Source organism: Condylura cristata, unplaced genomic scaffold (assembly GCF_000260355.1).
Source record: "Condylura cristata isolate star-nosed mole 26May11 unplaced genomic scaffold, ConCri1.0 scaffold00045, whole genome shotgun sequence".
NCBI lineage: Eukaryota > Metazoa > Chordata > Mammalia > Eulipotyphla > Talpidae > Condylura > Condylura cristata.
The window spans coordinates 3258412-3273664 of record NW_004567146.1 but is presented as its reverse complement, the minus strand read 5'-3'; the positions used below and the strand labels follow the sequence as shown (position 1 = coordinate 3273664).

Genomic DNA, 15253 nt, shown 5'->3' with positions numbered 1-15253 from the left:
CCTCAAATCCATTTTGTAATAAGACAAATACATTTTCTACCCATTCACTACTGAGAGTTTCCCTTAAGTGAATTATCCTCAGCCTGAGATTTTAAAACAGTATCAGTTTCTCTGCTGGGATCAATACTAATCACCTCTTCTTCCTGCTGGTTTCTCTCTCTGTCCATTTTGACCGCTCTTTACCTGCCGAGAGACGCACCTAAGTATGAGAATCTGTGTCCCCTACTTGGTTAACTATCACCTTTATATTTTAATCTCACAACTCTTCCACTAACATGTCTAAGAACCTATTGTGCAATGTGTATATCAGGAGACCGAGACCTGGTATTGCTGGTGTAGGGGCAGAGAGAAATTTCTACTTTCCCTTCTAGGTTCTTGTTGTTAACCAAAGCAACATGACGCAGGTTAACAGGAGAAAAATATCAATTACATACCCGTGGGAAATCTACATAGTTTATGATGAATGCACTTCAGAGGTTTCTTTAACTAAGAAACAGAGACACAGGGCTTCAAGGAGGGGAGACGAGGGAAGGACTCTCATAACAAGGTGAGGGGAGCTCATGTGACAAAGACCAGATGCTCCACAATTACATGTTTGCCCTACCATATGGATAGGTCTCTTCAACAGAATGTTCATGTCTTAAAATTAACTCTCAGTTGGGGTTTACATTCTTCCTGGTAGCTAAAGGAGTGGTAATAGTTTTCTTTGAGCCTGAGGGGCCTCAATTTACCTGAGCTCAAAATAACCCACATTTCCACTTTCTCTGGTGAATCCTCTCACCGTCCCCCCACACCTCTGGCCTATACCCCAGTTCTTGTATGCATAAATAAAGAAATCTTCAAAAAATAATAATAATAATAACCCACATTCCAAAGCACCTTTACCAGTTTTTGTACAACCTAACCCTCCTTACCCCTCTTCTCCTAGAAGCAGTACCAAGAATGGAAAGACCTCTGTCCACTCTCACTCGCTCCTGTCCCTTACTGCTGACCATGATGAGCTTCAGCTTGATGACCTGGGCATGGACTTCTCCCAACTGCACAATAGCAGACAGCTCCCTGCTGCCTAACATCTCCTTCTACGTCCCGTTCTGTTCCTTAACCCAAGGACTGCATTTTTTTGCCTCATGCTCCAACGTGAAAGACCTGATTCAGACGCTAACGGTGGTGCCCCGCAATATAGAGGCACTCTGCCTCCAGGGCACAGTGTCTGAGCTACCTGCTGATGCCTTTGGACACTTTCCCACACTACAGCTTCTGAGGCTGCAGCTGGGCACCATCAAGATTACCTCCGGGGCATTTCAAGGGTTGGATCAGCTGCAGCACCTTTCCTTTGAGCATCATACTCCCTGTTGCCTGAATCTGTTCCTCCCCCCAGACATCCTGGAGCCCCTTCAATTCCTCAACACCCTTTCCTTCCAGGGCTACTGTCTGAATTACAGCCGGAGCATCGCGTTACCCCTCAGTCTTAGTCGTCTGACACTGAGGCACAGCTGTCTGACAGGGCTGCAGGAGCTGCAAGGGCTCTTCTCAAACCTTATCCCTTGTTCCTCTCCTGCAACCAAGCCCTGCCCACCAGCTCCCTCCCTGGAGGTGCTGGATCTCTCTGCCAACCTACAGCTGAGCTGGGTGGGGAACAGAGTTCTGCGTGGCTTCCGGCTGCATTCCCTTAGACTGGATGGCACCCCGCTAAATGCATCAGACCTCCCAGGTTCAGGACTGAGCCACTTGGACTCCCTCTCCCTTGTGGGAACAGGTGCAGAAAAACTGCCCGGGAACACGACAGGCTACTTTGGGCTTCATGTACTCAACCTTGGGAGGAACAGAATTCGCCACCTAGAAGATGGGGATCTCCTAAGCTGTGGCTCCCTGGAAGTCCTGAGCCTTCATGCCAATGGCCTGCAGGCACTGCCCCCCAGGTTCCTAAGCACCCTACCCCAACTTTGGAAGCTCAACCTGTCAATGAATGAGCTTGGCCCAACCTTGCAGCTCCCCGAAGGACTGGTCAGCTCACACCTGCGAGTGTTCGACCTGTCGCACAATCAGCTCCGTGTTCTGCCCTCCAGGGCCTTCTCCTCACTGCCTCAGCTCCAGGAGCTCTGGCTGAGTGGTAACAACCTCTCCAACTTATCCAGTGAGAGCTTGGAGGGACTGAAGGAACTGAAGGCCCTCGACCTGAGTTGGAACCAGATTAAGGTGCTCGAGCCAGGCTGGCTCTCCTCTCTGCCTGCCCTCACCTCCCTGAACCTCTTGGGCACCCATTTAGAGAGACTCTGGGGCAGACAGCTCCAGGGGCCCCAGAGGCTGAGCCATCTGTGGCTGGGTTCTTCTCAGATGCTGGAGATCTATCCTCCTTGGCCTCCGGCACTGCTCAGCTTGGAGTTATGGGTAAACTCTTTGATTGATTTTAGGATCCCCAGTGGAGAACCCTTCTTGTTCCTGGAGAATCTGACCGTACAAGCGACTTACATGCTGCTGAGTTTGAACAACAACACATTCCATTTCCCTTCCCTGCGTCACCTCACACTGCGAGGCTGCAGCACCTCCATTTTCTCTAGACAACAACCCCCGAAATTCTTCTCACAGCTCCCCTTTCTGGAGCACTTGCACTTCTGGTCTGACCATGCAGATACAGAAAATCTGCGTCTACTCACGATGCCCAGGCTGCGGGTGCTGGAGCTGGGGGACCTGAGCTGGCCATCTGAGTCAAGGCCAGTGAAGCTGGAGGTGCTACTCAAAGAGCTGCCTCGGCTACAGGTGCTGGCACTGAGCAACTTGAACCTCGGCAACCTCTCCATCTCCAGTTTCCAGGGCCTGGGCCTGCGGCTGCTGGTGATCAACTCTGAATGGGCCCTGGGGCTGGATGACAGCCTCCAGGAACTAATTCCCCAGATGCCTCAATATGTTTATTTCTCCAATATAACCTTCACTTGCCAGTGTGAAAGCGCTTGGGTGGGGCCTTGGGCAGCGAGAGCCCCAAACACCTTTGTATATGGGCTGGAGACATCCATCTGCAGGGCCAATGCCTCTGACTACTCCAGGACCCCGCTGCTTTCCTTCCTTTCTGGTCACTGCCCACAAGACTCTGAGTTTCAGGGCTTTTTAACCAGCCTCACTCTGTTGCTCCTGCTGACCTTCTTCGCGTTGCTCGGCTGCCCTAAGTGGCCCTGGCTTTACCACTTCCGGACCCTACGTCATGCCTTCTGGTGGAAATTGTGCGGGCGGCGGCCCAGAAGCCAGTTCCACTACGATGTTTTTATATCTTATTGTGAGCAGGACCAACTCTGGGTGCTGGAAGATCTGGTCCCCGCCCTGGAGAAGCCACTCCCAGCTGGTGAAGGCTTAAGGCTCTGCCTGCCTGAGAGAGACTTTGAAGTTGGGCAGGACAGGATGGATGCTATGGTCACCAGCATGGAAAAGAGCAGGACCGTCCTCTGTGTGCTCAGCTGCCAGGCCCTTCAAAGTCCCTGGTGCAACCTGGAGTTAAGGCTCGCCACCTACCATTTGGTGGCCAAGCCTGGGACTGCTCGCCTCCTGTTGCTGTTTCTCAAACCTATCGATCGGAGACAACTGCACAGTTACCACCGCCTGGTCCGGTGGCTGCAGAAGGAAGACTACTTCGATTTGTCCCAAGAGAGGGTAGAGTGGGATGCCTTCTGTGAGCGACTCCGGAAAAGGATAAGGAAAGCTGGGCAAGAGAGAGAGGATTAGAGATTGTCAAAGAGAGTCAGCCATCAGGAATAATCCCCTCAAGGCCCTGAAGGCCACGTGACTGGCAGGCGGGCTCAAAGGGTGAGTGTAAGTATTAGTGCAAATGCACTTTCCACACTAATCACTTTCCACACTAATACAGATGACGAATCCAAACCCCAATGGGGTCACATATTAGGAAGTGCTTGGAAACAAGGTATTCATTAAAACATGTCCTCTCGGCTCTCCCTGGTGACGCAGCAGGTTAAAGCACAGCACTAAGAAGCTTAAGCCACTTCCGCATGAGTTCGATCCCCACCTGCTCCGGAGGTGACCACATGGCACGGGAGACCTCTCCTGACCAGCCCGCTGCTCCCTTCAGCAGTATATTTTAGCGACCTACCTGTTCTGCTCCCCACTCTGTCTCTGGTAAAGCCTCTCGCCGCCCCTGAGCCTCTGACCTATACCCCAGTTCTGTCTGCACAAATAAATAAATCTTTAAAAAAAAAACATGTCCTCTCTCGGCCCAAGACTAACTCTGAAAAGCCAATAAACAAAAACATTTCCTACAATCATTTCTGTACTTTCTTTAATGAACTTCTTCCACGTAATTAAAGCAACATATTTACTTGTTTGGTTAAAAATAATAATAATAAATAAATAAAATTATAATAAACAATAAATAAATAAATAAAAATAATAATAGGGGCCCTCCCTGGTGGCTCAGCGGGTTAAAGCACAGCACTAAGAAGTGTAAGGTACTTCCGCATGAGTTTGATCCCTGCTTGCCCCAGAGGTGACCCACATGGCGCGGCAGACCTCTCCTGACCTGCCCGCTGCTCCCCTCAGCAGTGTACTTCGTCGATCTGCCTATTCTGCTCCCCACTCTGTCTCTGGTGAATCCTCTCACCCTCTGCATCTCTGGCCTGTACCCCAGTTCTGTGTGAGTAAATAAATAAATCTTCAAATAATAATAATAATAAAATAAGCCAACTTTATTCTAGTCAAAATAAAAGTGAGAATTAATGCCTACTTTTCAGCACTCTGAAGCTAGGTTGAAACCATCTTTGTGGTTCCCCAAAGGTTCAAAAATTCAGTGTCGCTTACTCAGAGGCTGTCAAAAAAACAATATGATGTGGGTGAGTGTTAAAATTTTGACCCTATATTACACCTGGGAAATCTAAGTAACAAAGGTTAAATGATTTACTACCCAGGCACAGAAGTATATCATGGATCCATCCCAGTTTCTCCGAGTCACCATCCAATCAGTGCTCTAAGTTCTCTACTGTCTTTCAGATGCTTTTAACTGACAATGACTTATGTTGGTACAAAGCTAAAATCGGCAAATATATGGCAATGTCTTAAAAACATACCCACAGATTATCTTTTTCCAACAATTTTAAAGAAAAAATTAGATGCTAAGAAAATTAGCATAACATTAGTGGTGCCCTCCATGGTGGCACAACAGGTTAAAATACTCTAGGTGCCCCCAAATAGTGGAATCAAGATGTACTGATGGAAGTGGAATATCAAGCTCCCATTCAGAATCCTGCTTCAAGGAACAGTTAGTGCTAGACTAAATAGAACTCATGATATAATATTAACAAAATTGTTGACAAACTGCATATACCATGATTCCAGTTTTGAAAAACACTGTGTAAGTATCCATATGTAGAAAGAGAAAGAAAACAAGAAAAGTAAACTAAAAATGACTCTAGATATGGGATTGTGGGTTCCCTATCCCAACTTTTTATATTTTTGGCACAATGTAGGCTTTAGAGAGAGTATGAATGATGAAGTCTGGAAGAGCCATCACAAATGATCTCTTCAAGACTATCTATTATAGAAATAAGCCAAAGATGGCTTCTCTAATGCCAAAGATCGCATTACATCTCACATGCATAATGAATTAGTTCAAAAGCCCAGAGGTACAAAGATTTTTACATATTCAATCGTTTATTCATTGTCCAAATAAACAAATTTTCACTCATTTGGAAACTGACTGCTCTTTATACCCTGGGAATCTGAAACTAACAATCACTAACCATCAGTAAGACAAGGATTCCATTGTTTCTGCCCCTCACAACCCTCAGACACACAGTCTGAGCTAACATTTCTCCAGGCTAACATTTCTCAGACACTTAAGTCCTCTATCCGATGCCCTCTCCGGAAGTATCCTTCCTCCTTTTCTGAATAGTCCTGCCTAAACAGAAGCCTCTGGAAGGTCAAGCACTGCCAACAAATTTATCAATGTGACGGTTACCAAAATAAAACGTGTATGTTCTACTGCCACCTTGTGGTCATGTTGTTTTCCTGTTAGTCCCCCCCAAATCCCTCAAACCCTCTCCATAACACTTACATAACTATCTCTGACCAAACAGAGGAGTCCCTCCAATTTTGATTCAGAGACTAAGAGTTCCACACATACTTTTTTCAGGAAACAATGCCAGTTTCTTTAATTAATGAAGTTGGACTACTTGTAGTCCCACATATGCCACTGAGACTTTGCTAACCAAATTACAATCCAGAATTCTCCACTCCACCTTCTTTATCTACTGTCAACTAGTGACCCTATGAAAATACTATTCATTTTTTACCAGTGTTAATGAAAACCCCAAATTCTCATTAACTTTAATATTTCCCATTACATTTTTTATGTCATTGAAGTTGCCTGCATGAATAAAGGATTAAAAGAAATTTGATTCTGGTAATAAACCCCTTCTACCACATCCCAATCTATGTCTGATGAAAACCATGATAGAAAATAATTTTCTGAAGCAGTCTGCCCCATTAATGAGTATGTTTCTCTATTAGAAAGGTATTCTGTATATTCCTGTAATTTTTTTTTTAAGATTTATTTATTTATCCATATAGAACTGGGGTACAGGCCAGAGATGCGGAGGGTGAGAGGATTCACCAGAGACAGAGTGGGGAGCAGAGCAGGCAGATCGACGAAGTACACTGCTGAGGGGAGCAGCGGGCGGGTCAGGAGAGGTCTGCCACACCATGTGGTCTCCTCCGGGGCAGGCGGGAATCGAACTCATGCGGAAGTGGCTTCAGCTTCTCAATGCAGTGCTTTAACCCGCTGCGCCACCAGGGAGGGCCCTATTCCTGTAATTTTTAACTATTTTTTTTAATTCTGTACTTAGGGGGTTCAATGGGATAAATCTTATTAATCAATTGAATGATCTTCCTGCCTTTGTTCCATAAAGTCTTTTTATCCAATTTAAAAATCACAGTTCCTCCCACTGTTACCCATTTTCTATTCTTCTAAAGCTGCTTTCCTCCAAATTCTCTGCAGTTGGACCATGTACATATTAAATGATGAGGCCCAGCCTTATGAAGGACTCTTTATGTATTGAACCCAACAAAATTAGTATAATACCTCCACTTACAAAGTCTAAAGTTGTAGCAACCTTAATATAAATTTAAGCATTTCATTTACATGTCTCTGGATGAAGTGAGGCTGGAAGAACAAATTCAAAGAATAAGTAGGACACTGGTTTATAGTCAGATGAAAATGGAACAGCTATTACCAATCCCACCATTAGCACCGCAGACTTGACCTGGGGTGTGTGTATAACCACGGAAAGGAGCAGAGGAGTAAGTCTTTGAAAGTGTTCCATGAGTTCTTCACAATAACTAACCTATGTTTTTATATTTTTTAGTTTCATAGAACCTTTGGTCATACATTTTCCTTCCTATATCAGTGTCATTCTTTTTTGAAAGAAAAAAAAAACTGCGTTGTTATAAAGGTATATACAAATGCTTTTGTTTGTATTTAACATTCAAATAAATACAGGGTTTGAAGTCAACTTATTGTTTGACTTAGATCCAGGCCTCACCATCTTTCCCTTTTCCCTAGAGGCTGGACCAATTTAGATTTCAGTTAAATATTTTCTGCGATGTGGCCAAAACTTTTTCAGTGTTATCCCTAGAGGAGGCCACTGGGAGAAGCCGGATAATCCAGGCGGGCCATAAGCAAACCGTGATATCCTTATTTAAAAAAGTATGGCGGACTGGGGCTCAGTGGTGACACAAGTGCACACAGAGATCTGAATCGCCACCCAGCCAAGATGGGCTGCCACGGGCACAAGAGCCACAGCTCTGACTGTGTGTGCCAAGGAGTGTCTTTTCAAGGCGAGGGTGTCATTGTTCCTACCCAAGCCAGAAAAGACCACAGGGTCCTTGACGAGTGCATGTAACCACTCTTCAAGCTATGTAAGCAACATGGCCATTGTGTGGACTTCCAGTGATAGCTGTACTCGCTACTGCGTTCCAGCCGTCACCCTCTTTTAGAAACCTGCTAAGAAACTTGGATACAAACACCCCTCTGTTCGCTCTGCAGCCCACATTCTCCTGCTGAAATGGGACACCAAGGAGACAAGGGCTGACTTGAATTCTTCAGGAGAGAGAAACCTAAATGTGAACAACCACCCTCTACCACTCCTGTAATTCTCACTGCACAGCTTCAGGTAAGAGACTGCTCACATAATTTTGTAATATCTTTTTCACCTTGTGTTGTATTTTTTCCATATGAAGACCTGAATTAGAAGTTCCTTCCTAATGAAAAGTGGTTAGTTTTGGAGCTCTATATGATAGCCTCTATTGACAGAAATGATTTAATAAGTTTTAGGTCACGTGAGTTGGTAGAAATACATAAGGAAATGTATTTAATAAAAAAAAAACACTTTTGCTTAAATTGAGATGTTACCAACTCCAGAAAACCACATGGATACAAATTGTGAATGTTAACTTATTTTCTACCTTATCAGTTATTCATATCAAATATATCAGAGTTCCTCACCCCGAATATAGAAGCAAAGGGAAACGCCAGGAAGTAGGAAAGAACATTTTTCTGTTAAAGCACATTGACTAACCAAAGAGGAAACACAGGTGTTGCAGACTGCAAGCACCCAAAATAGGAGGAAAATCGGTGATGGGAAACCCACGGGGATTACAATTGAGATGGGAAAAAAATGTACAGAATGATGTAAAAATAAACTATTATATGATAAAGAAAAAATAGGAGGAAAAGACTATAAACACCATTAAAAGAAAACATTTAAAGATACAGACAATTAGAGAAACTGTCAGAAGACAGCAAAAACAGTGCACATACACACACACGTGTGCACCATTAGAACATGATCATGACCTAGCAACAAGACAGCACAGAGCAAAGCAGATGAATAGACATAAAGAAAGAGGAAGTGATTCAAAGAGAGGTGGCTTTGAGGGGCTTGTCGGGTAAGGTCGCCTTGCTATCTCCCTGCTTACTTGAATGAGGCTGTATCACCCATTGCAAATAAGTCCTTGTTGCCTTACTTTTGTTTTTAACAAACCGGAGAGTCCAGTCTTTGCTTCTAATTTATTTTTAAATTTTGTTAATGAATGTGAGCAATCATTTTTTTTAATTGGCTATTGTTAAGAGTGTGTTCATTAAAACAACAAATATTGAATGTGTCCGATAATTTATGAGACCGTGTCCTGGATTTGGGGACTCTAGAATTAAGCCAAAAAAGTCTTCATCTTTTATTCAGATGAGACAGAAAATACATATTAAGTATAAAGTGCGCTTTCAAGTGCCGATGTGCTTTAAAGAACATGTATGCAGGATTGGAAAAGGCACAAAGGGCTAAGTTAAGGAAGGCCTTGCTGAGTCTAGGGGGTGAGACACAGTGAGGGACGTTCCAAACTTTGATATAGGTCATACTTGGGATAGTCTAGTAATACAGCTGGAGCTGAGGAGAGGGACTAGTGGTCGGAGATGGGGACACGGCAGAAAGCTTCAAAACCTATAGGCTATGATAAGAAAATTGGGGTCCATATTTAAAAGACTGAGGGTAGGCAGTTGGCTTAGACATGTTTTTTAAAAAATATATATAATCAACATGTGAGTAATTTATGCTAGGTATATTAAAAATGGAAACACTAAATTGACAGCCTGTGCTCATCATTTTGCAGTTTATTCAAACATTGAATCACTATGTTGAATACATAAATCTAATAGTATGCTATATGCCAATCATACCTCAATTTTAAAAGAACAGTCAGACAATTTAGAGGCTTTTGTAGTAATCTAAGTGAAAATTTCATGGTAGTGTGGATAAGAATAAAAGCTGATAATAATGCTAAAAATTATTATGATTCTGAGTGTTTTGACATGAGACCTAGAAGATTTGTTTCAATCTGGAGGATCAAAAGGCTAAGAATGTGACCTAATTTTGTGGCTTGAGTGATTGAGTAATTGGAAGAGCCATTTAGAGATATGGCAAAGAAGTAATAACCAGCAAGTTGCGGGAGGGGAAGAAAAACATAACATTTAATGATAGGTATATCATCTTTTAGTTACTTTAGATATCAGATGGAGTTATTGAGTAAGAAATTGGGTAGATAAATCCAGGTTGCAGAAGAGACTTCATAGCTAAGGAGAGAAAAAAATTGGTTTCGTTTCACATGGTCTTTATGTCAAAGGACTAGCAGACAGGTATTTACAGAGCAAATATAGCACTTAGAGAAGGAAAAAATATCAAGAGTTGGGCACTGAAAATAAAACATGTATTGGTCAGGTCAACCAGGAGCAACTGTAACAAAGGAGCTTCAGGAAATATAGAGAAGATGATGAGAATTCATATTACATGCAACTAAAGTAATTCAACTCTCTGAGTGCTTTTAGTGACATAACACTAGTTATTTTTGCCTATGGAGCAAAATGTATAAAGTGTACCATCAGGAGGTACTTTCCTGTCTTTTAATAAACATCAAATGAGAACTGAAGCTTGTGCAAAATAGCAAGGGTAAATTTCAGTGGGGAAAGAAAATGAGGTCCAGTAGTCTGAACCTCATTAATCTATTTTTATTGAGGTGTCATTGGTTTACAACACTAAGTGATTCAGAGGAATCTATAGTACTTCACCATTTTTCAAGGTGACAGTGTATGGAGCTTGTTCCTCTTAGTACCCTAAAACTGTGCTACTGATTGAACTGTAAAGTAAATCAGAGAATATTCACTAAGAAACCTCTGTGAAATTATTTGTGACATGGCTCTCCCTGGTGGCACAGCGGGTTAGAGCATAGCACTGCAAGCTAGCTGCAGCCGCTTCAGTGCAAGTTCAATCCCCAGCCCGGGAGGTGATCCACATGGCGCAGCAGACCTCTCCTGTCTCATCCACTGCTCCCCTCAGCAGTGTACTACATGGACCGGTCTGTTCTGCTCCCCATGCTCTCTCTGGTGAATCCTTTCACTGCCCTGCACTTCTGGCTTATACCCCAGTTCTGTATGCATAAATAAATAAATCTTTAAAAAAAATTATTTGTGTCATGGTAATGTCTTGTTATTGCAGTTTTAGGAGGGGAAAAATGAAAAACTCAGGAGAAAATAATCACTCTGTACTTGTGAGTGAATTCATTCTTCTTGGATTCCCTGGTTCCTGGGAGATTCAGATCCTCCTCTTCTCATTCTTCTCTATCATCTATGCCTTGACCCTAACTGGAAACCTGTGCATCATCTGCGCTGTGACGTGGGACCACAGGCTCCAAACTCCAATGTACATCCTGCTGGCCAACTTTTCATTCCTGGAGATCTGGTACGTCACATCCACAGTTCCTAAGATGTTAGCCAGCCTTCTCTCCAAGACCAGTACCATCTCCTTCTCCGGCTGCTTCCTCCAGTTCTACTTCTTCTTCTCCATGGGCACCACCGAGACCTTCTGCTTGTCTGCCATGGCCTTTGACAGGTACCTGGCCATCTGCAGGCCCCTGCACTACCCCACCATCATGACAGCCCAACGCTGCATCAGAATGGGAGCTGGCTGCTGGCTCTGCGGTTTCTCCTGTTTCCTCTTCCCAGTTTATCTCATCTCCCAGCTGCCCTTTTGTGGCCCCAATATCATTGATCACTTCCTGTGTGACCCCGGACCTCTTATAAAATTGTCCTGTGTGCCAGCTCCCGGCACCGAGATCACCTGTGCCATCTTTAACTCAGTTCTCATCTTCTCCACCTTCCTCTTTATCACCAGCTCCTACACCCTGGTGATCAGGGCCGTGCTGAGGGTCCCCTCAGCAGAAGGCCGGCGCAAGGCCTTCTCCACATGTGGCTCCCACCTGGCCGTGGTGTCTCTGTTCTATGGCTCCATCATGGTTATGTATGTGAGTCCAACAGCCGGCAACCCAGCAGGGATCCAGAAAATTGTGACTTTGTTTTATTCTGTGATGACTCCATTTTTCAATCCTTTGATCTATAGCCTCCGGAATAAAGAGATGAAAGAAGCCCTGAGAAAACTACTTAGCATTGGTGTAGGACAGTCTCTCAAGAACTAGAAGCTATATATGTAAAGGACGTGTAAAGATAGGAAATTATGGGAGGTGAGTGGTCTTTGGTAAGCTGGAGACAGAAATACACTTCCCATATTTCCTGGAATTTTTCTAGGGATGTATTTCAAGGAAGCAAATAGAAATAAGATTTTACCAGAACTTGCATAAGTCATTTATACTAAGTTTTGCTATATTAATGTTCCTGTGTATATTATCGGGAAACAAGATACTGTCAGACACTTTTAATGGAAAAAGAACATGGAGATAAGGCAGAATTCAGCTGGGTCTGTTTCTATCTTCTGCAGATTTAGGTAAAAGTTGCCTCCAGCCTTCAGATCCACCGTGATTAGATATCTAGAGTCCCCACCACTATCTCCCCCAACACACAAAAATACACACTCAGAAACCTTTCCAACTTGTTTACTTCTGCTTCTGCCATCTCACTCCTGAATCCAGCTGCTGCCTTATTTTGCCCCATCAATCTAGATGCCTGAGTTTATCATTTTATCCAAAACAAAATTCACCCCAGCTTTGATTTATTAACTTAGGTTTATCAACTCGACAAACCTGGGGTTGGGGCAGAGACCACCAAGACGACCACTCCATCACATCTTGTAGCTGCCTCTTTCTCTGTGGGTCTGCTACTCCTAAGTGGCCTATCCAGCCTCCATTTTATTACCTACAGTTCTGAATTCCTAAAGCAAGGTCAGAAATGCCTGGCCATAGGAGCCCAACCTACAAGGGGGCCTTCACATCAATTAAGAGCATAAAGCTGGATCACCCTGGGAGGGGTGAGCATTACGAGGTATGCTGGGAAGGCCTGGGGGGCTGATGATGGATATATAAACTTACTCCTGACTTACACGTCGCAAGTGACACAAGCTATGCAACCTCTATCAACTGACATATTCCAGATAGAGACGGAAGTGCTCTGAAAAATCAGAATTTCCATGCTAACTTATGTTATGAACTCCCTTTTTTGTAACATCAAAATATTCTAAGCAACCATCACTTACAACCGGATTGCCTAAGCCTCATAAGGCGCTGCCTGGCTCAGGTGAGCAAGCACTGACCAAGACAGGAAATTCCTCTAGAAAGCAAAAATAATATTACAACTGGCTGATTAATAAAAACAATTATAACAAAATCAATATTGTAAGACAAGGCAGTACTAGAACATGCTGAAAAATAAAGTTCTTTTATTGCCTGGACCAGAACCCAAATCTTATCATTCTACTCTCTTACTTAAGCTTTTATTGCTCAGTCTTTAAATGAGGAATCTTACTATCTCCCTTAGTGATTTATTTGCCGGAAAACTCCTCCACCTTAGTCTTCAACTTTCCTTTACCCTCTTTTACAACTTCTCCTTGGCTCACGACCTCACCTTATCCCCCTTCACATCTCCAGCCCAGACTCCACCCTAGTCCTCGACTTGACTTTACCCTCTAAGATGTGTCAATGAGAATGAAGATCATTAAGTAGCATCTAAGGTTTAAAGAGACTTTATTTTTGCCAGTCAACACTGTAGTAAATATAACCATGTTAGCCTTAAATTTTATGAATTTATGTACCTATCTTAACTTTAATAGATTGATTTCAAAAATAATGAATGTTATATCTCAGCTAAAGGGCAATATGACCCTAAACTGTTCTTAGGGAAAAAAAAAAAATGATTGTAATCTCTCAGCCCAGTTCATGTGCTGATGTCATCCCACTGCTTGCTCCTAATGTATAAAATAAACTTCTGCTAAGAGCAGAACAGGAAGACTTCACCCAACTCCGATTCTCATGACTTCTTCACTCCCCTTTCCCCTTTTTCTCCTTTTCCCCCTTTTTTAGGAATCTCCGCTCCCCCAACGCCACTCCCACCCTGAGACCCTGCCTGTTCTGCCCCCCAATAATCAGTGATCAGGGACAAAAAGTCTCCAACACACGAGGTATGACTGGGAATGGTGTGTGTGTGGGGGGGGTGTTGACTGATGTATAACGAAGGACCCCAGAAGATGATCAGTGGAACTCCTTGTTGATAAGGTTGAAATTCTGACTGGGGAGTCAGGGCTGGATCTACATACCAAGCTATCAACAGACGAGAAATAGAGTTCCACCTTTCCCCTGCTTCTTCTACTTCCCCATCTCCTTTTCTGCTTCTCATATGACTAATGCTGTATGACTAGTTTACCACTGGAAAGGCCAGGATCTTGCCCTTGAGCAGCATCCTGCACTATGTAGCTGCTCCACGACTCCCGTCTCTTCATCAGTGTGGTGTTGCCTGATGCAATATTTCTCTCCCTTCTTCATTCTTTTTCTACTACCCTCAAGAGTTACCAGAAAATCTTTTCCTCTCTTATCCAATGTAGTTCCTTTGGGGTTTGAGATCCTTCTTCAAGTGGACTTGTTAAAAAAATGGCTTCCAAGAAATCCTAGTGATTTTTTTAAATTCTTATAACTTGATATATTCCTTCTTTATCTTAGTACTACCAGGAACACTGAATGCAAAAGATTAAATTCATTGAAATAGAAGAGGTGAGACCTGAACAAATTACCTAGAAAAAAATAATAAAATAATAACAATTTATATTTTAAGTCCCTTATGGTTTTTCAAATGTTTCTCTCTCCATATCCATTAGATGAAGAATAGCCAGGCTGAGGGCACTAGCACATGAGAGTCTGAACATAAATAATACAGTATTGCAAATCTCCAAAATAAGGGTATAATATGCTGCAGTTAACCTCAAAATAGCCAGAATCACAATATTGCATCCTAACACATGTCTTATTCTGAAAAAGTACAACCTCATCTACTAGTGACATTGATCCCAGATCCATAGAAGCACAAAAACAGCAGATTCACTGGTCTATCTTTATCACAGTCATGCAAGGGAGATGATTCGGGCTTAATGTGGAAGGTCGGCTGACTTAGTATAAAGCTTGGATGTAGGGCAAAGACTGGTCTATAAAGCCCTTGATGTAAAAGCCACCCCTCAGCTACAAATTTTGAGCAGAAGGACCTTTGTGCATCCCTTCCTCGAGGGGACACATGCACATTAGGGTGTACACATCAGATCCAGGGCACAGGGGAAATGACCATCATCATTCTCTCCCTTGAACGGACTCATTATATTACAAACAAGCTGCAGAGATTTTACAATATCCTTGGTAGGGACTGGAAGAAGTGAGTTCCTTTCTTTCTTTAGAAATACAGTGGAAAGGGAGGGCCCTCCCTGGTGGTACAGTGGTTTGGAGAACA

General features: G+C 43.3%; 2 protein-coding genes across 2 annotated transcripts; both read left to right on the top strand.

The window, feature by feature from the left end:
* Positions 1-993: 993 nt before the first annotated feature.
* On the top strand, positions 994-3711 carry LOC101624678 (toll-like receptor 11). The gene has a single exon (XM_004694564.2). It carries the CDS (start codon positions 994-996, stop codon positions 3709-3711), a length of 2718 nt encoding a protein of 905 aa, XP_004694621.2.
* A 7341-nt stretch (positions 3712-11052) lies between these two features.
* On the top strand, positions 11053-12012 carry LOC101624447 (olfactory receptor 11H6-like). The gene has a single exon (XM_004694563.1). The coding sequence runs from the start codon at positions 11053-11055 to the stop codon at positions 12010-12012; it is 960 nt and encodes a 319-aa protein (XP_004694620.1).
* Positions 12013-15253: the final 3241 nt, after the last annotated feature.